At 40.9% G+C, this 25817-nt stretch overlaps 1 protein-coding gene across 1 annotated transcript; it reads right to left on the bottom strand.

Moving 5' to 3' along the window:
* Positions 1-1578: 1578 nt before the first annotated feature.
* Positions 1579-24565, bottom strand: mrpl39 (mitochondrial ribosomal protein L39). Its single transcript, XM_061985054.2, has 10 exons — positions 24402-24565; positions 19995-20201; positions 19755-19894; positions 15391-15490; positions 15237-15304; positions 15034-15146; positions 14891-14956; positions 5471-5624; positions 5332-5379; positions 1579-3264 (listed from the first exon to the last, which is right to left on the bottom strand). The coding sequence occupies exons 1-10, from the start codon at positions 24439-24441 to the stop codon at positions 3184-3186; spliced, it is 1017 nt and encodes a 338-aa protein (XP_061841038.1). The 5' UTR covers positions 24442-24565; the 3' UTR covers positions 1579-3183.
* Between the last annotated feature and the right edge of the window lie 1252 nt (positions 24566-25817).

Here is a 25817-nt window from a genome sequence, read left to right as displayed (position 1 = left end):
CCAGGCACGTTCTCAGTTGGTTAATTATGCCTCATATAACGTACACTTATTCAGCCTGTTGTTCACTATTCTTTATTTATTTTAAATTGCCTTTCAAATGTCTATTCTTGGTGTTGGCTTTTATCAAATAAATTTCCCCCAAAAATGCGACTTATACTCCAGTGCGACTTATATATGTTTTTTTCCTTCTTTATTATGCATTTTCGGCCGGTGCGACTTATACTCCGGAGCGACTTATACTCCGAAAAATACGGTAAATAGATTTTTGGGTGCACCCCTAGTGCAGACTTGCAGTGATACGCTCGACACCCTTGATCGCATTCTTGATGATTTCTGTCTTTAATTCAGTGAACATCATCCCCTTCGTCTTCTCTGCACGGTCCTTCACACTCACTCTCTTCCTTCCTATGGTTGGAAAACAAAATTTGTCAATCTCTAGCTATACGCTAATAAGCTAGCGAGTAAGACCACATGTTTTGGTCAGATCACTGTGGCATTCGCCAACCAATGGCGGGGATGCTTGTAACTCAAATTTGTGCGTACAACTTAAAGCAAAATAGTCCGTTAAGAGACTGCTATTACACTGCATCTGGAAAATATTTACAGTGCTTTACTTTTTCTACATTTTGTTATGTTACAGCCTTATTCCAAAATGGAATAAATTCATATTTGTCTTTAAAATTATCCACACAATACCCCATGACAGTGTGGTTTTTGTTTTGTTTTTTAACTTGCAAATGTATTAAAAATTGGAAACTAAAAACATCACATGTATGTAAGTATTCAGACCCTTACTCAATACTTTGTTGATGCACCTTTGGTAGCAATTACAGCCTCAAGTCTTTTTGAATACGATGCCACAAGCTTGGCACACCTATCTTTTGTGCAGTTTTGCCCATTCCTCTTTGCAGCACCTCTCAAGCCCCATCAGATTGGATGGGAAGTGTTGGTTTTCATCCAGGATGTCTCTGTACATTGCTGCATTCATCTTAGTCTAGTCAGGGAGGTGACCAAGAACCCCATGGTCACTCTGTCAGAGCTACAGCATTCCTGTGTGGAGAGAGGAGAACCTTCCAGAAGGACAACCATCTCTGCAGGCCTGTATGGTAGAATGTCCAGTCAGAAGCCATTTCTTCATAAAAGGTTTGCCAAAATGCACCTGAAAGACTCTCAGACCATGAAAAACAAAATTATCTGGTCTGATGAGACAAAGATTGAACTCTTTGGTGTGAATGCCAGACATCATGTTTGAAGGAAACCAGGCACCGCTCATCACCAGGCCAATACCATCCCTACAGTGAAGCATGGTGGTGGCAGCATCATGCTGTGGGGTTGTTTTTCAGTGGCAGGAACTGGGAAACAAGTCAGGATAGAGGGAAAGATGAATGCAGCAATGGACAGAGACATCCTAGATGACAACCAACACTTCCCATCCAACCTGACGGGGCATGAGAGGTACTGCAAAGACGAATAGGCTAAATTGCCCAGAGATAGGTGTGGCAAGCTTGTGGCATCGTATTTAAAAAGACTTGAGGCTGTAATTGCTGCCAAAGGTGCATCAACAAAGTATTGAGCAAAGGCCGTGAATTTTTGTGTACCGGTACATGTGATTTTTTTCAGTTTTGTATTTCTAATAAATTTGCTAATTAAAAAAACAAAACTAAAAACTTTTCATATTGTCATTATGGAGGTATTGTGTGTAGAATTTCGAGGACAAAAAATAATTATTTTAACATAACGTGGAAAAAGTAAAGCGCTGTGAATACTTTCCGGATGCACTGTATCTCAAAACACTTAAGTTGAGGTGCTACTACTATTCATTAACACAGTCCAACATCATATTCAGAAAAGTGAAATTCTGTTGGCGAGATCTTATTAGTTTGTTTGGGTGTACCTAATGTTGTGGCCCGTCAATCAGCTGCTAAATTAGGACAATCTTCTCCTTCATATTTTGAGATTTGTGGGCTTATTTGTGAATGTGTTGGACATTTTAGTATATTTTCTGACCCGCTAGTGAAGTGAATCTAACGATCATGGATAGAAACGATGAAGCAGCAGTGGCTTGACTGGGTGAGATGAAGAAGATGGAGACCCTGCATGGGAGAAGGAAAGAACAAAGTACACTGAAGATGAAATCAAGTCTGAAGTGACAGTGGGTACTGAGGGGGGCTGAATGTTGAGTTGGGGGAACAGCTGCAAAGCGGGCAAATTGTCCAGCCCGAGGCTGAGCTTCAGCCCCCTGATGGTTTTGTGGGGAAAAAGCCCCCAGGAAAGATGCACGAGTGGAAAACGTTTGGACAACCTGACTTTTTTCAGTACGTCTCAAATATCAAAAAGGGAGACTTTGGAGGAGGTGATGAAAAGTTTGGGATTGGACAAAAAGACATTGAGTGCGATAGCAGCTGTGTGTCACATGTCGGACTTCAAGAAACAACTCTTACAATTTCTTGTTTGCCAGAGAAGAGAGTACATAGATTGTCATTGCTTCTTTTTCCCTTCGAGGTTATTTGATTGAAATATAGTTTTTTTTACATTCCACGTATTAATTCTTGAGTTATGGCCAAAATGTGTTTTGTGAAGTCACGGCGACCTTGCACTAGCAATCTAATCACTTCTTTCGTGGCTCCATGCGGTTGCCAGATGCAATAAAAACTGCCCGAGATTTTTGCTTTTACACCAACAAGGGGCGGGCTGGATGAAGAAAACGTTAAGTCGGTCGGACGGGGGATGGAAATTAAAAATGGATATCTTCCAATCAAAGCGGGAGTTTTGTCACTTGGCGTAATAATGGCCTTTGACACGGTGGAGAGGGGGACGCTGACAGAGAGCAGGAGTGTTGGGTGTCATCGGGGGTGTAAACATGGCTCTCACACTGCCACCTGTCTGACAAGTGACACGCACACACAACAGCTGCCAACAGGCTGACCTCCAGCTGACACACTGTATTTGTTGTTACAAATTACTCCAACACACACGCGGAAAAAACCCGCAACACAATCAGCAAACTAAGAGAATGCTGTTTGGATTTCATTGAAAACAAGCAGAATTGATTTGTCAACTGGTTTTTGACACTTTTATTGGACATTTGTAACTGTGTGTGTGTGTGTGTGTGTGTGTGTGTGTGTGTGTGCATGTGTGTGTGTGTGCATGTGTGTGTGTGTGTGTGTAATTACAGATAAGGTGTTACTGGCTGGCTGAAGATGGAGTAGGGGCGGGGACAGCAGCAGGGGGCGGAGTCACTTTCTTAGGCGGCTGCACATCTACCTGTAAAAACAAAAAAAACAAAACAAGCTTCACCTTCGTCTTATGAGCGATGGATGAGAGAATTGTTGTCTAATTTTAATTTGGAAAAGGTTCTCTCTCTAAGGTTCGCTTAGGAAGTTCAATCAAATCTGGAACCCCCTGATGTCCATCATAGACTTATTGAATATAATACAGGATGAGTCAGATATCTGAGCTCACTGGATTACATTAACATCACAATATCATATTGCGTAATATTTGGTACATCGTGAACATTTACCACATGTAGTTTATTTAGACATTTTTTATATCTATTGTTTTATATAGTACATTCTGAAAGTACTCACAGCGCTTCAGTTGTGTTGCTTATTCCAAAATAGAATTCATTTTGTCCTAAAAAATTCTACACACAAACCATAATGACAACGTAAAAATATATTTGTTTTAATTTTGAAAATGTTTTAAAAACACGCTCAGAAATCACACGTACATAAGTATTCACAACCTTTGCTCAATACTTTGTTGATGAACCTTTGGCAGCAATTACAGCCTCAAGTCTTTTTGAATACAATGCCAAAAGCTTGGCACACTTATCTTTGAGCAGTAAAGTATTGAGCACAAGCTATGAATACTTATGTACATGTGACTTTAGAATTTTAATAAATTTGCAAAATTCAAAAAATTAAAATAATTATCACATTGACAATATGGGCTATTGTCTGTAAAATTTGAGGACATAAATTAATTTACTCCATTTTGGAATAAGGCTGAAAAAGTGAAGCGCTTTGAATACTTGAATACAGCATGTGTGTAATTATGTGTGTGTATATATATATATATACATACATATATATACTGTATATACATACAGTATATATATGGCGTATTTTTCGGACCATAGGGCGCACCAGATTATAAGGCGCATTAAATGGGTCTTATGATTTTTTTCTACATTTAAAACATTTCAATGTGGTCTTGGCTCTGCGATGAGGTGGCGACTTGTCCAGGTTGTACTCTGCCTTCCACCCAAGTGCAGCTGGAGTAGGCTCCAGCCCCCCTGCGATTCCAAAAGGGACCAGCGGTAGAAAATGGATGGATGAATGTCTACTCACAATAAAAGCATTCATTAAAAAAAAAGGGGGCTTTATTTCATTTTATTCAATATCTTAGCCTGAATTTATAGCTCTATTTATAGTGCACACTTAAAAGACAGCATCAGCACCCTTCAGAGGGGTTGTTGTACTTTATAGCTCGCTGCTGATTGTGGGAGTGATGCTCTGGGACAAAAAGGACATGACAAGATTGCACGCGGTACACCGGGTGATAATAGGACGTCCTTCTGAACCATAAAACTGAGTGCGGCGGCTCTGCATGCTAATCCGCCAAGACCTGATCCAAATATCATTCGCTTTTGAGTCCAACTCTTGAGTCCATACGTTTGTCTTTCACAAAGTGCAGTTTCAATTCCCCAAATAGCCGCAGCGCTGTGAAAAGGAAATGTAGGCCACGCAGCATCGTATGTCATCAGCTGCCAAATCAAGCGTGCCTATTAATGAGTAGTCCCTTTCCCCCCCCCATGACACAGTCAGTGATGCACAGAGAAAGCAGAATATATTTTGCCTAGATGGCTCTATCCAAAATTAACTCAGCCTAGTTTGAAGTGCAAGAATTTATGCATCTTTTCTGCTTCAGTCGGAATGTGTCGCGATGCACCTCGTGGAGAGTCTGGAGAGATTTTAAAAATAGTTCTTTGGATCCTCAGTGTGTTTGATGTCGACTTCAGAAAGGAGCAGTTTGTCCTTCATGAGAAGGATGAGAGTCCTTTCCTCAATTTTTGCCAGAAGCATAAACGCGAGGCCGTAAAGCGGAGCACCGTTAAACCCTAACCTCTGGCTACCTTGTGAAATCTGGAGAGATGGGGGCATCCAGGGCTGGATTTAGAACAAGCGGTAAATTTGGACGCGCATCCAGCGCGGAGACGCAAGCGGCGCCTCGCCAGTACCGGCGCTGCCTGAGCTGGCAGACTCGCTTTACCTTTGATGTTTTCTCTGTTGGACGAGTGTGCAAAACAGGGATGTTTGTTCTCACCAGTTTCTCTGCCCGCTGCCTCAGTTTCCTCCAGACAGTGTGGTGGGCCTGCAGGGAGGAGACAACGTGACTAGCAGGCACGTGGAAATGGTCGCACGTGCAACTACTGAAGTTGCAAAGTAACAATGTTTCCTAATACCTGTAGCTGCACAGGCAAGGAGAGGCCCTGCACTCGGCGGTGCAGGCCCCAAGGACCTTGGCCCAAACTGTGGACTGCCGTCACCTCGTACTGGGAGCACAGGCCTGTTCTGGCCACCAGAGGGCCCCCACTCAACATGACATGGTCCCCACATCTACAAAACAAAGATGTAACATTAGGCTGCTGCCTGACATTTTTGATTGCTTTTGGAGTTCCCCAGGAGATGGTCAGACACTTCTGCTTGCTTACAGGAAGTTGCTCTTTGTGTTGCCCAATGTGTGTTTGTTGAGCTGTAATGTTAGTTATTTTTGAATAATGAGGGTTCGGATCAGGGGATGTCGTTGTGCTTTGTGAAGGCCTTAGAGCAGGGGTCGGCAACCCGCGGCTCCGGGGCCGCATGCGGCTCTTTGATCACTCTGATGCGGCTCAGCTGCATACTTGCCGACCCCCCCGATTTTCCCGGGAGACTTCCGGATTTCAGTGCCTCTCGCAGAAAACTCCCGGGATTAAAATTCTCAGATTTTCACCCTTACAATAATATTAAGGGCGTGCCATGATGGTACAGCATTTAGCGCCCTCTACAATATGTACAAACAGCGTGCCAGCCAAGCCTCTTGTTATTTGCATCTTCTGCTTGCACACGTAAGTGAAAGCAAGGCATACTTGGTCAACAGCCACACAGGTTACACTGACGGTGGCCATATAAAACAACTTTAACACTCTTACTAATAATGCGCCACACTTTGAACCAAAACCAAACAAGATTGACAAACACATTTCAGGAGAACATCTGCACCTTAACACAACATAAACACAACAGAACAAATACCCAGAATCCCATGCAGCCCTGACTCTTCCGGGCTACATTATACACCCCTGCTACCACCAAACCCCGCCCCCACCCCAACCCTGCTCCCTCACACATCAACCCCCCCAGGATGCTAAGGTGTGTGTGTGTGTGTGTGTGTGTGTGTGTAGCGTCCCGGAAGAGTTAGTGCTGCAAGGGGTTCTGGATATTTGTTCTGTTGTGTTTATGTTGTGTTACGGTGCGGATGTTCTCCCGAAATGTGTTTGTCATTCTTGTTTGGTGTGGATTCACAATGTGGCGTATATTTCTAACAGTGTTAAAGTTGTTTTACGGCCACCCTCAGTGTAACCTGTATCGCTGTTGATCAAGTATGCGTTGCATTCACGTGTGTGTGCGTACAGAAGCCGCACATATCTTGTGACTGGGCCGGCACGTTAGAATGGATGAAAAGTGGACATGACAACAGCTCGTAGAGGACGTTAAAGGCAGTGCCTTTAAGGCACGCCCCCAAGACTGTGGTCTAGGGCTGCAACAACTAATCGATTAAATTTGATTATCAAAATAGTTGGCGATTAATTTAGTCATCGATTCGTTGGAACTATGCTATGCGCGGAGGCTTTTTTTTATATATATATATTTTTTATTTTTTTTATAAACCTTTATTTATAAACTACATTTACAAACAGCTGAGAAACAATAATCAAAATAAGTACAAAAACAGTACAAAACAGCGCTGAGGCTACGTCTCATGAAGTGGAGGTAAGCTAGCCAATGATGTGTCATGTGCAGCTCACGTGACGACGCCGTCTCCTTTGCTGGAAACATTTGAAAAATGGCGCAGGAAAACAGTACCGATAGTTCAGCGGAGAAACATCTTGAGGTTATTGCTTCAATGGAAAGTGTATCACCTAAGTCGTCAAAAGTGTGGGAACACTTTACTTTAAAGACTTCAAAGAAGACCGTTTCCTGCAAAATGGCACGGAAGTACAACATTGCTTCAGGAGCACTTGAAAAGGAAACATGTTGGAGCCATGGATGAAGGGAAGAACTCACAGTACGTAACTTTTTAAGTCCATAGTGACAACAAGCATTCATGAGTTCAGCTTTTTTGTGAGTAACGTTAACGTTATGCCTTTGTTGCATGTGTCTCCGGCACATTTGACTTCGTTTTGAGAGAGAAAACGCACGGTTACCAATTTCGAAATAAACGTAACGGACAGAAATATCTCAGGTTGTTTTCATAATGGATCAATGTAGCCGGGCCCGATAAAGCTATATAAATATATTTAGATTTGAGTGACGCTTTAGTATAACTAAATGTTATGAAGGTGCTGGAATATTTCATGCTATTATTCAGAGGCAGCCTAAAATGAATCATTTATTATTCACAACAGAAACGTGTACAATATCCGATTCAGTTCTGATCTGATGAGTTACATTTCTGTGTTATTATTGGTGTATGCTGCACCCCCAATGTCCAGAACATGGTGCCAGTATGCCAGATTTTTCAATAAAATACTGGAAAGGATAGAAATGTAGTTTGTCTCTTTTATCCGATTATTAATCGATTACTCGAAGTAATAATCGATAGATTAATCGATTATCAAATTAATCGTTAGTTGCAGCCCTACTGTGATTAATTACACGATTATTTGAAAACATGAGTAGGTATTTATTGTAACAACAAAATTAAATATAGTTAAAAAAAAACCTGGTATAATTTAGTGACAAATAAACCACACGTTAAATAATAATAATATGACTAACATGAAATCAAAATAGCAATATAAAAAACAATAAAATAAAGTTTTTGCATTTACATTTTTTTTGAATACCGTTTTTTACCTTTTACACTTATTTGACCACCATAGAGTGTGTGCTTTATGTGTCAAAATGTTTGTTACTTAAATGCAAAATCCTCATGTTGTTGGGTGCAATACATCTTTGGACAATTTTGACTGGTATTTTAGGTCGAAGCATAATAATTTTGTAAATGTATCAATAACTGCTTTAAGTACATTGTGCTTGTGTAAGGTACTTTTTTGAAACCTTTATATTGTTATTTTGTTTGTTACATTGTCAGACCGGATGTGGCGCACTGTGCTATTATTGTAAAAGGGGGAAGTGTGCTGTGTTGTAAACAAGTAAACAGGCGACTCACTTCAGGCTGTTAAAAAAAGAGAGCGCCTCTCAAGTTGCGACTGCTGTTTCGTTTGCACAATAATCTTACATCGGTGATGTCGTTCACAACAACACAAATAGATTAGTTGTGACGTGGGTGTATGGATTGTTCTTGCGAGCTTTAGCTTTGTAGTTTAGTCGCTGTTTCAAATGACCATCTCGACATTGTTTAGTTTAGAGCAGGGCAACTGCGTGTGGCGGGATGAATGAGCGCTACTGGACACATTATTTTCCCAACCAAATGTTCCTACTCCTCACAATGACAACATTTCACTTACGTTTATGTCGATTTCCCTGATATTCTGCAATTAATAGCGGGTTACGTTTTATTGGCCAATTATGTGACTGTCCACGATTACGTAAATGCGGAAATTACCGTATTTTCCGCACTATAAGGCGCACCTAAAAACCACAAATTTTCTCAAAAGCTGACAGTGCGCCTTATAACCCGGTGCGCTTTATTACGATTCATTTTCATAAAGTTTCGATCTCGCAACTTCGGTAAACAGCCGCCATCTTTTTTCCCGGTAGAACAGGAAGCGCTTCTTCTTCTACGCAAGCAACCGCCAAGGAAAGCACCCGCCCCCATAGAACAGGAAGCGCTTCTTCTTCTACTGTAAGCAACCACCCGCCCCCGGAAGAAGAAGAAAAAACGCGCGGATATCACCGTACGTTTCATTTCCTGTTTACATCTGTAAAGACCACAAAATGGCTCCTACTAAGCGACAAGGATCCGGTTCATAAAAAGACGCAATCTCTCCATCCGCACACGGATTACTACCGTATTTCACAGCAACTGATATTCCTGTGAACCGCACTGTGGAACGGGAGCACGTACGGTGAATATTCGCACCACAGGGAATGAGAAGTCATCCTTCACTGTGGTTCTAGCTTGCCATGCTAACTTCCACCCATGGTGATATTCAAAAGGAAGACCTTGCCAAAAGAGACCTTTCCAGCCGGCGTCATCATAAAAGCTAACTCGAAGGGATGGATGGATGAAGAAAAGATGAGCAAGTGGTTAAGGGAAGTTTACGCGAAGAGGCCGGGTGGCTTTTTTCACACAGCTCCGAAGGCGAACACACCTTCACTAAGACGGGCAGACAGCGCCGGACGACATACGCCAACATTTGCCAGTGGATCGTAAATGCCTGGGCAGATATTTCGGTCACAACTGTGGTCCGAGCTTTCCGGAAGGCAGGATTCACAGAACTACTGGACAACAACAGCGACACTGACTCCGATGACTTCGACGAGACGGAACCGGCCATTTTGGATCCCACGCTTGCGCAACTTTTCAATTCGGACACCGAAGACGAAGAATTCGAAGGATTTACGAATGAAGAATAACTTCAGAAGGTGAGCGCTATGTTTATTTTGTGTGTTGTGACATTAACGTTCGAGCAACATTATGTTGCTATTGCTCTACACCATTTTGAATTTTACTATGTTTGTGATTGCACATTTGCGTACATTTTGGGACAGAGTTGTTAGAACGCTGGTTTTCAATATATTATTAAAGTTTGACTGAACTATCTGACTGTTTTTTTGACATTCCCTTTAGCGCAGCGTAGGCGCGGCTTATAATCCGGGGCGGCTTATTGGTGGACAAAGTTATGAAATATGTAATTCATTGAAGGTGCGGCTAATAATCCGGTGCGCCTTATAGTGCGGAAAATACGGTATATGCTTTACTTTTTTTTGTTGAGTTTAGTGATTGATTAGGCATACTAGCGATGTGTCAAATAAAAAATAGAAACGATGGTGACATCCCAAATTTCTAGTAGACATGCTCTTTATTCCACTCATTCATTCAACTGTTTCACCGTCACAAGGTCAGGAATTTGCATGCACGTTGCGTGGCACATTAATCTTTTTTTTTCTATTATCATATTTTCATAATTGTGAGAAGCCATTATCGAAATCGAAACCAAAATTTGATTAATTGGCCAGCCCTAGTGGAATTCAAGATTGTCATAATAAATTGAACTGTTAGCCACCTAGATTGTGCAGGCCACAATTACACTCAACAATGAAGTAAAGCGGAGGGCCACAAAATATGGGCATACAGGCCGTGAGTTCAAACTCTCCCTAAAACCACCATATTTTCAAGTGACTAATCACACTGTTTACGGTTTTATTGATTTTTTCTGCAACTGCATTATAATGCTTAGAATTAAGCTATAGAATAAAATTATTTCTACACCCACTACTCGCATTTCTGACAGAATCTTAACATTTATAACAATAACATGCCCTTGTAATGTACCCTTATTATTCTGATATTCATCTGATTGCGTATGGAAGTTTTAGAATTAATTTTATACATGCTCTATGAATACAAAAGGTCTACGTTGTAATAAAAACTAGACTAATCAGTTTACATTTTTTTAAATGATCAAATAAGGGTATTTACACCTCTGTTTTTCAACTAAATTGTTATGAAGTTCATATTTTCAGAAAGCAAAGAACCAGGGGACAGGACTTATATCCTAAGTATCATTTTATTTTGTACTTCAGCCGCCGACTTCATTTTCCCCCGTAGAAGAAGAAGCGCTTCTTCTTCTTCTACGGTAAGCAGCCGTAGAAGGGGGAAAATGAAGTCGGCGTAGTTACCGTAGTTGCGAGACCTGTTGTGGCTCAATATTGGTCCATGTATAAGGCGCACCGGATTATAAAGGCGCACTGTCAGCTTTTGAGGAAATTGGAGGTTTTTGGGTGCGCCTTATAGTGCGGAAAATACGTTATTAATATTCAACTTTGTCTCTTAGTCATGTCACAGTAGTTGCGTTTTCTGTACTTTCTTTAACCACTGTTTTCTTTCAGGCGTTTGCACCTTCTTAAAATACTGTCCTATACTAGTCAGGTAGGAAAAACTCCTCTTCCCCTTAATGACCAATCTATTTTTTTTATAAACATTAATAGTCTTTGGGGCTGATCTGCTAAACTTTAGCAGATCAGCCCCAAAGAGTATATAACAAGTTTGCACATGTTTTAGTACACGCAACCCTTTAGCAGCTAAAGGGTTGCGTGTACTAAAACATGTGCAAACTTGATAGTACACGCAAAGGTGATCTACGAAGCTTGAGTGCAGAAGATTGCGTCTCTTAAAGTACCAGTAGAGTGGAAAAACAAATTTACTTTATATGCCGAATTGTGTTTCATTGTATCCATTAAACCATATCCAATTGTATTTACAATCCACAAAGTATGTGAAAATACAGTTTAAACATCACAAAATGCCACAAATTCAGTGAGCCATTTTGAATATTCCATTCCGAACGTCTTCGGTAATATCCGTAGATTGACGTTAGTATCAAATCAGTCATACTGGAAATACTCAAAAATTTGAGAAATGTGCGGTCTATCATTCACAATCTCTACACAAGACATGAACACATTAGTTTTTCTTTTTTTCATGCATTCTAAGTCGTAAATAAATAAATAGTCCGTCAGGGTGGGCTCCCGATTCCGCCCACAAAACCCTCTAAATAACATTTCGTGACATGAATATTTACCAATTATTAGCGATGTTGTTACTATAGGCGCCAACGCAGACAATTTTTTTGCGGCTGATTGATAACACACAGCTTTACTGTGAGCTGGCCGCGATGTCCTGCTGCTCCCGCATCATCACGTCTTGGCTCGTCAAAGTTATTCTACATTATATATAGAGATGTCAGATAATGGCTTTTTTGTCGATATCCAATATTCCGATATTGTCCAACTCTTAATTACCGATTCCGATATCAACCGATACCGATATATACAGTCGTGGAATTAACACATTATTATGCCTAATTTTGTTGTGATGCCCCGCTGGATGCATTAAACAACGTATCAAGGTTTTCCAAAATAAATCAACTCAAGTTATGGAAAAAAAATGCCAACATGGCACTGCCATATTTATTATTGAATTCACAAAGTGCATTATTTTTTTAAACATGCCTCAAAACTGCAGCTTGGAATTTGGGACATGCTGCAGGGAGACTTCCTTTTTTACCCTTCATATGGATCATGATTAATTAATGATCCAAATGGGAAGATATGGATATCCTATCAGTAAGTAAGAGCAGATATTGTACAGTAAGCTATCGTTTTATTATGTTTGTATTTCTTGGTTAGCACTTAGCAATATTGCTACATGATGCTTAGTGTCCCACTAAAGCTGGATCTGTTTAGCAGAGCTTCTAAAACTTGTAGCTCATCCTCCTTATATTCAGGATCAACAATATAAGTTTCTGGATCACAATTTTTCCCAAAGTAATCGTTGTTGCCTCTCACAAAGTCTGCATGATTTGCATTGTTGTTGATGAGGAAGGGATCAGCGGTCCCTACCTCTACTTCATGCAATGACGTGTCTGGCTAGCTCATTATCTCTCAAAATGGCTCGGGAATCTCCGTGAGATTGATACTATTTTGACCATAAATATTTATTCACAAACTTGTACCGGTAAGTCTTTAGGTGTCATAAATCAAATATAGAAGAAAAAAGCTTCAACATAGAGGCAACTTGTTTTTCCACTCTACTGGTACTTTAAGTGAACAGAATAAGGAGTGCAACCCATTCAGTGTGTCTGTCTTTATAACTATGCAGAATACTTGCTGATCATCACATCCACAATACTGGGAGGAGAAAATGCAACTATATTTATTTAGCATACGCAATGTGATTTATTTTGAAAAATTGTTGTGTGCCCGTGGTTTTCAGTCTTTATTTAGTACGTGCAAAAAGACAACTTTAACACAATTATTACATAAATTAGCATATTTTTAGACACCTGTCCAGACAGGATTTGAACTCAGTACTTCTTTTTACCTTTTTTTATTTTACTTTTTACTCCCAGCACAGTGGGATGACTGTGTATGTCTGGAGAATATTGCCATTATATTCTTATCAGTGACAGGGGAGAAAGAGACTAGCCTGTCATAAATTCATTCATTGCCATTTTGCATGCGCTTATTCACGCAAAATAGGTCGCGGGGGCCTTTGGCACAGCGCATAATCTGTGTATAGGCAGGGGTGGCCACGGTCGGGATGTCGGTAGACGAGTACAATTTCCAGAGGTCTTCCAGGGAACCAGCAGCTATGCATTTATAAGAGTCTCAAAAGTAATAAACTGACATTTTCCTCCTGCACATTTTAGTCAGTCTTGTGTTTTACAGACTAAAGGCCTGATTTACTAAGATTCAAATACTGCGTGCTAAACAGCATGTGCAATCTATAAAATTGCATGTACTATTAGTGAGCGTGTTGCGTGTGATCTACTAACATTGCATGTGCTATTCATAACTGGTGCAGACCGCCTTGTTTAACTGAGGTTTTTGCAAGTACGTACTACGCAGCTTTCACCATAGAAACACTATCATTTAGTGCACATTCATGCTATCATGCTCCTACCTGTGGCATTTTGCTATCAAACATGCAGCAGATATGTACCACTTTTTATGGGCATTTTAGAAACAGTCCTGTACATCCACAATGACACACTTTTTTTTGTGCCCTGCAGATGCTCCTAACAGAGAGGCTGCACTAACTGTGCTCAAGACGCAAAAGAATACATACCTCACGTTTTTTTTTCATATAGGAGATATGACAATAATAAATGTTCTAAATGAAAAAACAAAAGCCATTTAAAAATAAAATAGGCCAGCAGACACCAAAGTGTATCAATTGAATTTGTGTTAATCAGCCCCTTAACTCATCCAACATGCAGCTATAACATTATAAAAGAATGTGGGTGGATAAAAAATATGTCTTTATATTTTTAATTTCTGACAGACCATGCAACTATGTTGACACACACACACACACACACTCACTCACTCACTCACTCACTCACTCACTCACTCACTCTGTTCCTTGTCTGTCTTTGCGGCACGAGCACATGTACTTTTCAGACGTGCTAAATAAAATGCTAAGTAGTGCTTGCAAAATGGTGATCAATGTTGATAAATCACATTGCACATGCTAAATATTTATATTTGCATCGTCTCCTTCCAGTAATGTGGGTATTTTGCGAATCAGCATATTAATGAAGACAGACGAAAAATGGATTGCGCTCCTTATTCTGCTCCCTTAACAGACGCAATTGACTTTGCATACGTTTAGTAGATCAGCTTTGCGTGTGCTATCAAGTTTACACATGTTTTAGTAAAGGCAAACTATAAAAAAGCTGCGCTAACTGGTCGCTTGTGCTGTTTTTGTTTGTGTGTGTCTGCGAAATACTACACGCACACACACACGCACACACACACACAAGTATATTGGGCTGTAAATATGCTACGATATTAGAACCTTGCTGACTTTGGTTGGAAAGAGGCTATCGGGCTCAAAAGTAACCCCACTTTCTTTATGCATGTACCACATGATAGTGATGGACAACCTAACCAACATGCTTGTTCTCTGGTGTGTGTGTGTGTAACATCACCTGTAAAGCAAGACGGTCCCTTTAGGATTCTGTGACGCCTTCTGCTCCACCTCTTCCTGTGTGTACCTGAGACACCAAGAGATGAGGTAACAAACTGTGACTTTTGAGAGAGAAATGACCACAAGAGGTAAAGTTGCATCTACCTGCTGTGTGAGAAGGCTTCTAGCGCCACAGTGGGAGAAACCTCCAAAGGCTCCCAGGGCAGGTCCTGCAAGATGAGCTGCTGGGCTCCTTTCGTCAGAGACCGCAATGACTCCTGGAGCACGAGAGCCACAAGTGTGTGAGTTGCGAGAGGCACATATCAAGTATTTTAAATTCAGCAAATGGCAAATGAAAGGCGTCAAACCTCAGAGGGGGTCCAAGAGTCCAGCTCAGGGTCCAGCACCACATCACAAAGGAAAGCTCCAGAAGTAACTGCACATAGTTGTACATTTATAAATGAACTCTGCTACATTGACAAAGTCTGAAGCTAAATCCTGAAACCTTGAAGGGGAATCTACCTGGCACTTCTGGCGTGTTGAGCAACTGCACAGAGAATTTGTCCTTAAATGCCGTCTCCAGTACCTGACCAAGGAGCGCAGTGCAGGACCGCCAATAAGCCTATAAAGAAAAACAAGGGGACGCAGTGACAGTCTAATTATATCACCACCCGGCAGCATGGGCACCTTCTACTAGAATGGAATGATATGACACACATTTTCCAGGATTTTATAATCATTAACGACCCAAAAGTAACAACTAGGGATGTGCCGCTTGATTGGGGAAAAAGTATGTGATCGGCACTAACGATTAATACCTGTTAATGCCAATCCCCTCTGGCAGGCACTGTATTTATTTTTGGTTCCCTGCCTGACAAGCAGCTAGCAGCTAATTATGTGTCTCCATACAGTGTGGAGACGCTCCCCTAAGTTAATAATCACCTCTGTACTGAAAATAAACTGCATTTCTTCCAGGGTTTCCACTAGATTGCCAAGATGCCTGTGGCGTTGGGGGCGTGGCTGGTGGCGTAGGCAATATGATGTCATCACACTGTTTGCTCTCATGCATATATTTTCTTTTGAAAGGCAAAAAATGTATACCGTATTTTCCGCACTATTAGCCGCACCTAAAAACCACAAATTTACTCAAAAGCTGACAGTGCGGCTTTTAACCCGGTGCGCTTTATATATGGATTAATATTAAGATTCATTTTCATAAAGTTTCGGTCTCGCAACTACGGTAAACAGCCGCCATCTTTTTTCCCCGTAGAAGAGGAAGTGCTTCTTCTTCTACGCAAGCAACTGCCAAGGTAAGCACCCGCCCCCATAGAACAGGAAGCGCTTCTTCTTCTACTGTAAGCAACCACCCGCCCGCGTAGAAGAAGAAAAAGCGCGCGGATATTACCGTACGTTTCATTTCCTTTGTGTGTTTACATCTGTAAAGACCACAAAATGGCTCCTACTAAGCGACAGGGATCCGGTTCATGAAAAGACGCAATCTCTCCATCCGCACACGGATTACTATTTCACAGCAACTGCCTAAAGACTTTCAAGAAAAGCTGGCTACTTTCCGTGCATATTGTAAAAACAAGATAGCTGAAAAAAAGATCCGGCCAGAGAACATTATCAACATGGACGAGGTTCCACTGACTTTTGATATTCCTGTGAACCGCACTGTGGATACAACGGGAGCACGTACGGTGAATATTCGCACCACAGGGAATGAGAAGTCATCCTTCACTGTGGTTCTAGCTTGCCATGCTAATGGCCAGAAACTTCCACCCATGGTGATATTCAAAAGGAAGACCTTGCCAAAAGAGACCTTTCCAGCCGGCGTCATCATAAAAGCTAACTCGAAGGGATGGATGAAGAAAAGATGAGCGAGTGGTTAAGGTAAGTTTAAGTTTACGCGAAGAGGCCGGGTGGATTTTTTCACGCAGCTCCGTCCATGTTGATATACGATTCCATGCGCGCCCACATCACGCTGGTTTTAATATATTATTAAAGTTTGACTGACCTATTTGACTGTTTTTTTGACATTCCTTTAGCGCAGTTAGATGCGGCTTACAACACGGGGCAGCTTATAGGTGGACAAAGTTTTGAAATATGCCGTTCATTGAAGGCGCGGCTTATAACCCAGGGCGCCTTATGGTGCGGAAAATACGGTACCGTATTTTCCGCACTATAAGGCGCACCGGATTATTAGCCGCACCTTCAATGAATGGCATATTTCATAACTTTGTCCACCAATAAGCCGCCCCGGACTATAAGCCGCGCCTACGCTGCGCTAAAGGGAATGTCAAAAAAACAGTCAGATAGGTCAGTCAAACTTTAATAATATATTAAAAACCAGCGTTCTAACAACTCTGTTCACTCCCAAAATGTACGCAAATGTGCAATCACAAACATAGTAAAATTCAAAATAGTGCAGAGCAATAGCAACATAATGTTGCTCGAACGTTAATGTCACAACACACAAAATAAACATAGCGCTTACTTTCTGAAGTTATTCTTCATTCGTAAATCCTTCGTCTTCGGTGTCCGAAGTGAAAAGTTGGGCAAATTTACGATCCACTGGCAGATGTTGGCGTCGTCTGGCGCTGCCTCCTCGTCTTAGTGAAGGTGTGTTCGCCTTCTGTCCTCCATTGTTCCCACGCAGTTAGCAGTCTAGCTTCGAATGCCCTGTTGACACCAATATCTAGCGGCTGGAGGTCTTTTGTCAATCCACCCGGAATGACGGCGAGTATTGAATTAAGCGCGTAAGCGTGTCTCTCAATGTGCTGTTATGAGCTAGCAAATATAACAACTACACTACCCAGCATGCAACGATAGTTACGAGCATGCGCGGTAGCCCTGAGAAGTTCCCACGCAGTTAGCAGTCTAGCTTCGAATGCCCTGTTGACACCAATATCTAGCGGCTGGAGGTCTTTTGTCAATCCACCCGGAATGACGGCGAGTATTGAATTAAGCGCGTAAGCGTGTCTCTCAATGTGCTGTTATGAGCTAGCAAATATAACAACTACACTACCCAGCATGCAACGATAGTTACGAGCATGCGCGGTAGCCCTGAGAAGCGTTGTTGTATGCTGGGAGTTCGAATGTGGTTATGAGCACGCTGTGAGAAAACGTTGAGAACTCAGTTAACACGCCTCGTCTGCATTATTTATAATTAGACAGACAACACACTTAATAGGAGCCATTTTGGGGTCTTTACATAAACACACAAATGGAAATGAAACGTCACATATCCCAGCATGCACCGCGCGCTTCTTCTACGGGGAAAAAAGATGGCGGCTGTTTACCGTAGTTGCGAGACCTAAACTTTATGAAAATGAATCTTAATATTTATCCATATATAAAGCGCACCGGGTTATAAGGCGCACTGTCAGCTTTTGAGAACATTTGTGGTTTTTAGGTGCGCCTTATAGTGCGGAAAATACGGTATTTGGGATCTGCACAAGTCCTGAAAATTTAAACATTTACATTTAAATTTAAACATTTACATTTAAAACAAATCTGTTATGATAGTATCAACATATTTATTCTTACATATCGTTTTGCTATATTTTCAAGTGTTGCTGCTTATTGTACCATATACTTTCATGAGATTTTTTTCCCTTTAAGATTTCTCCCATCCTTTTAGACACTCTTTCTTTATTAAAAACGACTGGCAACAAATCTAACATCTATTCTGGTGTTATTGCAGACTGTACTCTTTACTTGTGTTGCTCCATTGTCCACGACAAAAAGTGAGCTGCAGAGAGCCTGATGTCCCACTGGCTTTACGCTGCTGGGAGCTTTTCTTTCCTTAAAAGCCGCCAGTGTTATCTTAAATTTTGAAGATCACTTTCCGCGGGTACATCTCGTATACATTAAAGTATGTCCACATTGCAGACATGCTGTGTCCGATCCAGACAACCCCATGCATATTGCTTACGTCATCACCACATACGGTTTTGGCAGCGTTTTTTCGATGATCAAAGTATGTCTTTTTTCGGGGTCCAAATGTTCAGTGCATCACGAGTCAATAATGTGCAAATAATAAACTAAATATATTAATTAGTACTGTTACTACACGTTGGTGTTAATGTGTATGTTATGATGCTCATTTTGTTGGCAGAAAATGAGGAAGTGTTGTGTGTCTGGGAGTGAAACACAGAGACGTATGTGGCAAGGAAAATATTAGTAGGAATTGGGGCCTTTGTTAGCATAACATTGGCAATAAAAGCTAATAAGAGCGTCAGATTTTGTGTGTCGTCTTCTGGACGCTACAATGCATGATATCAATTTATTTTGTTTTCACGTAAATAAACCCTCATTTTTAAGATGTGGCGGTTAATATGTTGCCATGGCGCATCGCCACGATCAAATAAAAGGAAATTAACAACTAGACTAATAAGAGTCTAGAGAGAGGATAACAACTGTAGGTGTGTCAGCAACAACACAGACAGTACGCGACACGTAAGAGGGTGGATCGATCCATAAATCGGTGGTGTCGATATCAAGGGTAGTATCAGTATATGAACGATACTAGAATGATTAAATCAATATTTGTATTTTCTCAAAATCTGTTTTTTTTGTCTTTGTTAATATTTTATAAACTCAGGGAATAAATTCCTTAACCCAGGAAGACTTTGAGGGAGAAAAAAAAAAAGGATTTAAATGAGTAGCAGACTCTGTTTTTGCTTTTGTTTGTTGTGCACTATTTTTTTAAACAATTGTAGAAAATAAAAAGTAATACATGCGATCCTATCGGCCAATCTCACTCATGGATGGTCTGTTTTGGAATCGGCAAGCATTAAACCCTGATTGGAACATCCCTAATAATAAGACATGCATGCCAATGATAAGTGTGAGTAAACTTATGAATTGTGCTCACAAAATACCTCATTGACCGATATGGGGTCGCTGTCTTTAAACATGAGCAGCGAGAGCGTGCAGGAGTGAGTAAGCGGCTGATGGAGAGGCCACAGTTCTCCATCCACCAACGCCAATACAGAGTTGGTCACATGATACTCTGTCAGATCTGCGGAGGGCACAGGAGGATTTCAATACAGTTCAGTACACCCGGAATACGCGCAACAGTGTTTTCAGGGTGAGCTGAGCTGAGTGTTTTTTTTACTCACGCCTGGCGCAGCTAAGCGGTGTGGACATCCCTCGGTTCATGATGAGCAGAGTGCCATCCAAGCCTGGGCCCTGCATGGACACTTCGATCTTTTCCACACGGGGGTACAGACCTCGCTGCCTCGCTTGCTCTCTGGAGAAGACTGCATTGCGCTGGCTGCGGGCCTCTGCACCTGAGAGACGTGCAGCCGCTGCAGTCGACGTGAAGCCTGCGTACCGTAGATGGGAAGACTCAGCTCTCCCTTAAAAACAGTGACCTAGGGGTACTCGATAAATATGAGGAATTAGGGCGTCATATTGTTAATTCAATAATATTAAAAAAGAGCACAAGCAGAAGTGAATAAGTATCATTAGTGTAGGCTGAGTTCTACATAGTTGACATTGGGTCTAGATTTGCTAACCGTCTCGAAAAACAGAATCGTCCCGTATTTAGAAACTAAAGTACACATTTTGTATTAAGCTGTCAAGGGACCCACTTTGTCCCGTATTATTATTACCGGGCCTAAGTGGCCAACATCCATCCATCCATCCATCCATTTTCTAGGCTTGAGCCTATCTCAGCTGTATTCGGGCGGAAGGCGGCGTACACCCTGGACAAGTCGCCACCTCATCGCAGGGCCAACACAGAGACAACATTCACACTCACATTCACACACTAGGGCCAATTTGTGGAGTGGCCAACATATTATTTTTATTATATCATTATTATTTCTCTGCATTGGCGAAGTGGCCAAAAAAACCTAAGGTTATTTTGTATTCATTTTCCAGGTTAAAGTTAAATAGTGACGTTAAATGCCAGATTTGACACGCCAGTTTCGTCCCAGTAGCCAACACGCACTGAGCAGGCTCTTGTCAGGACAGCAGATAATTAAAGTAAGTATAAAGTATATGAATAAAAGTTCAACTAGGGACGGCGTGGCGCAGTGGAAGAGTGGCCGTGCGCGACCCGAGGGTCCCTGGTTCAATCCCCACCTAGTACCAACCTCGTCATGTCCGTTGTGTCCTGAGCAAGACACTTCACCCTTGCTCCTGATGGGTGCTGGTTAGCGCCTTGCATGGCAGCTCCCTCCATCAGTGTGTGAATGTGTGTGTGAATGGGTAAATGTGGAAGTAGTGTCAAAGCGCTTTTGAGTACCTTGAAGGTAGAAAAGCGCTATACAAGTACAACCCATTTATCATTTATTTATTTAACTAGAAGTGTTCTGCTGTCTATTGTTACAATAAGCCAAATATTAATTTAAGAGTGTTTGTTTCGTCACCGAGTGCAGTTGGTCCAAAGTTGCGTACATGTCATTTAATGGCGATATTACGGATCCGGTTTGCACCCTTGGTAGGTTAAGAGGTATGCGGCTTAAACTATTAATGGCGTGTCAAGAGCTACGAATGTGCCTGATATTATTATAATTCCAAGTTATTGAACATGATCATAATGTGTCCAGCTTTATGATACTGACACTACAGGAGTCTAACAGGTAACTCATTAAAGCGTCAAATTATGTTCGTTTCAACTCAGACCCGCAGGTGTGAGCACATCACCCCTGTACTAGCGTCCCTTCACTGGCTCCCTGTGCGCTACCGAATCAACTTTAAACTTCTACTATTTGTTTTCAAACGTCTAAACAACCTCGCTCCAACATATCTCTCCGACCTCCTTCAGCCTTATTATTGTGATCGAGGGACTCATTCAAGTACCTCAGGGTGTGGGTGGACAATAAGATGGACTGGACTGTTAATACGGACCACTTGTACGGGAAAGGACAGAGCAGGCTGTACTTCCTGAGGAGGCTGCGCTCCTTCAACATCTGTAAAAAACTCTTGTGGATGTACTACCAGTCTGTGTTTGCCAGTGTTCTGTACTACCGTATTTTTTGGATTATAAGTCGCTCCAGAGTATAAATCGCACCAGCCGAAAATGCATAATAAAGAAGGAAAAAAACTAAGTCGCACTGGAGTATAAATTGCTTTTTTTGGGGAAATTTATTTGATCAAATCCAACACCAACAATACACATTTGAAAGGCAATTTAAAATAAATAAAGAATAGTGAACAACAGGCTGAATAAGTGTACGTTATATGACGCATAAATAACCAACTGAGAACGTGCCTGGTATGTTGAAGTGAAGTGAATTATATTTATATAGCGCTTTTCTCTAGTGACTCAAAACGCTTTACATTGTGAAACCCTATATCTAAGTTACATTTAAACCAGTGTGGGTGGCACTGGGAGCAGTTGGATAAAGTGTCTTGCCCAAGGACACAACGGCAGTGACTAGGATGGCGGAAGCGGGGATTGAACCTGCAACCCTCAAGTTGCTGGCACGGCCGCTCTACCAACCAAGCTATACCGCCCCTGTTAACGTAGCATATTATGGTAAGAGTCATTCAAAGAACTATAACATATAGAACATGCTATACGTTTACCAAACAATCTGTCACACCTAATCGCTAAATCCGATGAAATGTTCTTCCTCTGTGTCGCTTCTTCTAAACAACTCTGCAAACTCCAAAGGTAGACAATGCGCTGTAATGTGTTGATAATTTCACACATAAATTGCTCCGGAGTATAAATCGCACCCCCGGCCAAAATATGAAAAAAACTGCGACTTATAATCCGAAAAATACGGTACATCGTAGTTTGCTGGCGGGGGGGGCAGTACATCTAAGTAGAACAGCTCCAGACTGGAGAAACTGATCAGGCGGGCCGGTTCTACGATCGGAATAAAACTGGACTCACTGGTGACGGTGGCAGAGAAGAGGACTGTGGGAAAACTATCCTGGATGATGCCAGTCACCCTCTGCATACCGTTATTAATAGCCAGAAGGAGCCTGTTCAGAGCTAGACTACTTCATACCAAGTGCAGGACTAATAGACTAAAAAACCATTTTGTCCCAGACGCCATTAGACTGTACAACTCCTCTCTGGGGGGGAGCATGGGGGGTACTAGGATGACAGGGGATGCAAAACAATAACAGTGCAATACTTTTTCATAACATGGTCACTACTGTCTAGTTTCTAGTGATGGGCCCGGCAACACCGATGCATCGGCACATGCGTCGAGCTCATAGAGCAAAACCCTGCGTGTACCGCTTTTAGAAAGTCACGAGACCGATCATGAGCTGTTTTGGTCACGTCACCGATACGCGAACTGTGTCGCACTGACGTCTCCTCTGTGCCCTGTGAGCGGGTCTTTTCTACAGCCGGAGAAATAATAACTAAGAAGAGAAATCGTCTAAAATGTAATACGTTGGAAAAACGTTTTTTTTACTAAAAATGTGTAAAAAAAAAATTCCCAGTCCACAAGCATCCTCATTCACAACACGTTCTCTTAGATTTCCATGTCATGATACATGTTCACATTATTTATTGACTGTATCTAAAAAAAGATAAAAATATATTTTTATTTCAATTTAGATATGAAATAATCCTAAATGAAATACAATGACTTGGTTTATATTATCATATATATTTAATATATATATTATTCTATTGTAATGTTTTTCTATTTAGTTTCCATTTATACCCCCATTATTTACTTTTTACTTTTTAAATTCGATCTCAATTTTGTACACTGCTGCTGGTATTTTAATTTTCCTGAGGGAACTCTCCTGAAAGAATCAATAAAGTACTATCTATCTAACTATTGTATATACTTGTTCAAAAAATCAGTGTCAGTTGAGTCGGTCCATAGGTTGGCTGTAGGGATTTTTAATGTCCAGCAGATGTCAGTATTTAGTGACACAGTATCGACACAGTATCTATACAGTTTTGCAATATGTCGAAACGCTTCATGACGCCTCATCAACCCATCACTACTAGTTTCTCTTGTTATATTCTTATTTTGCTGTTATATTTTTATTCTCATTGTTGCTTATCATTTTTAGATAGATAGATAGTACTTTATTGATTCCTTCAGGAGAGTTCCCTCAGGAAAATTAAAAATTCCAGCAGCAGTGTACAGAATTGAGATCGAATTTAAAAAGTAAAAAGTTTTTACTTAACAAATACTCAATAACATTTTTATTCTTATTGTAATATTTTTCAATTTTGTTTCCATTTATACCCCCAATATTTACTTTTTAAATTCGACCTCAATTCTGTACACTACTGCTGGCATTTTAATTTTCCTGAGGGAACTCTCCTGAAGGAATCAATAAAGTACTATCTATCTATCTATCTATCTATCTAACCTCAGTGGACACTATAAACTCCTTTCAACAGAAATTATTTATTATTTTTTTCTTCGGGTGGGAGTTGGCCACCCTAATTGATCTAAAACTCTAAATAACGTCCTAATAATCGCAGGTACAATAAAAACAAATGCTAATTAGCATTAGCAGTTAGCTTGACATCACACTATAATACTAACGTTAGCTTGTTAGCCCTTCGTGGCTAACAATAAGCTACTTACGGCGTTGAAGAACCTGACACGCAAGTCGAATCACCATCATGAAGAATTGTTCATAAAGACAAACAGACTGACGCCTCAATGTCAATCACAGTTTTCTCAAATCGAAGGACGCCATGCCTGCTTCTTGTGCACCACTTCATTGGGTCCGGGCGGGGAACTGAAAATCCGACGCTTTAGTTCCGCGTGTCAGAGGAAGGAGGCCGCAGCGCCGATCTTCCCCAGTGGATGTCACTGTTTGCACGGTCTCTCGTTGTTGCGTAAAAATCATACTTTCGTTGAAAAAAAACAGGGCGTGTCAACTAACATGTATTTGTGTCATAGATTTACATTTAAAACGCTTCTTACCTTAATCTTTCCCCGACACCGCTTGATGAATTGTTGCTATAGTGCAGACATGTCAAACTCGTTTTCATTGAGGGTCGCATTGGACTTAGACTTAGTCTTAGACACACTTTATTGATCCACAAGGGAAATTGTTCCACACAGTAGCTCAGTTTCAAAGGATGGAAAGTATAAGAATGGAAAGGGTAATGCAGGTATTAAGTAGACAAACAATTTACCATAGTAGCAATATAAAATACAACATATACAGCACACATACTGCATACTTGCCAACCTTGAGACCCCCGATTTCGGGAGGTGGGGGGTGGGGGCGTGGCTAAGAGGGGAGGAGTATATTTACAGCTACAATTCACCAAGTCAAGTATTTCATATATATATATGTATATATATATAAATATATATATATATATATATATATATATATATATATATATATATATATATATATATATATATATATATATATATATATAATAAAATAAATATATATATATATACAGTATATAGCTAGAATTCACTGAAAGTGAAGTATTTTCTTATATATATATATATATATATATATATATATATATATATATATATATATATATATATATCAATCTATCTATCTATCAAGAGGGACAGAGACAGCGCACAGTGCATGTGGATCACATGTTACCATGGCGAGAAAACATGGAGAGACTGCCAGTTATCTAGTCTCCACCAGTTGCAGAAAATGTGCCATCAGTACAATTGGACAGTGCTGTTTCAGTTCCATCACCAGGACCATCAGTGAGTCAGACACAAACTAGTCTCATCATTGAACCAGATTCAAGGGCTGCTGAGTTGCCATCATCAGAACCCAGATCATCCACAACAAAAACCCCACCAGTGATCCGCAGGTACCCAGAAAGGTTTCGAGTACCACCAAAAAAACTGAATCTCTGAAGACAGTATAAAAATCTGTGTTAAAGATGTACAAATACTGTTTGTATAATAAGCATGTTATTGTTTACAAATGAGGGTTAAGAGTTCAGTCCTAAAAAAAAAAGAATGTGGCTTAAGTACAGTTTTTTAATTGAGCTGCTGCATTTT

The sequence above is a fragment of the Nerophis lumbriciformis genome, linkage group LG23, assembly GCF_033978685.3.
Source record: "Nerophis lumbriciformis linkage group LG23, RoL_Nlum_v2.1, whole genome shotgun sequence".
Lineage (NCBI taxonomy): Eukaryota > Metazoa > Chordata > Actinopteri > Syngnathiformes > Syngnathidae > Nerophis > Nerophis lumbriciformis.
Note: the sequence above shows the minus strand (reverse complement) of the source record. Positions and strands in the feature narration are given on the sequence as shown.

What these genes read in the sequence shown, in the direction of transcription:
- mrpl39 (XM_061985054.2), bottom strand. Translation starts at nt 24,441, where the DNA reads ATGATGGTGATTCGACTTGCGTGTCAGGTTCTTCAACGCC. An exon ending in ACCCCATATCGGTCAATGAG is followed by an intron (nt 15,491 to 19,754) that starts GTATTTTGTGAG and finishes TTTTCTTTATAG; the next exon opens with GCTTATTGGCGGTCCTGCAC. An exon ending in GGGACCGTCTTGCTTTACAG is followed by an intron (nt 5,625 to 14,890) that starts GTGATGTTACAC and finishes TTTGTTTTGTAG; the next exon opens with ATGTGGGGACCATGTCATGT.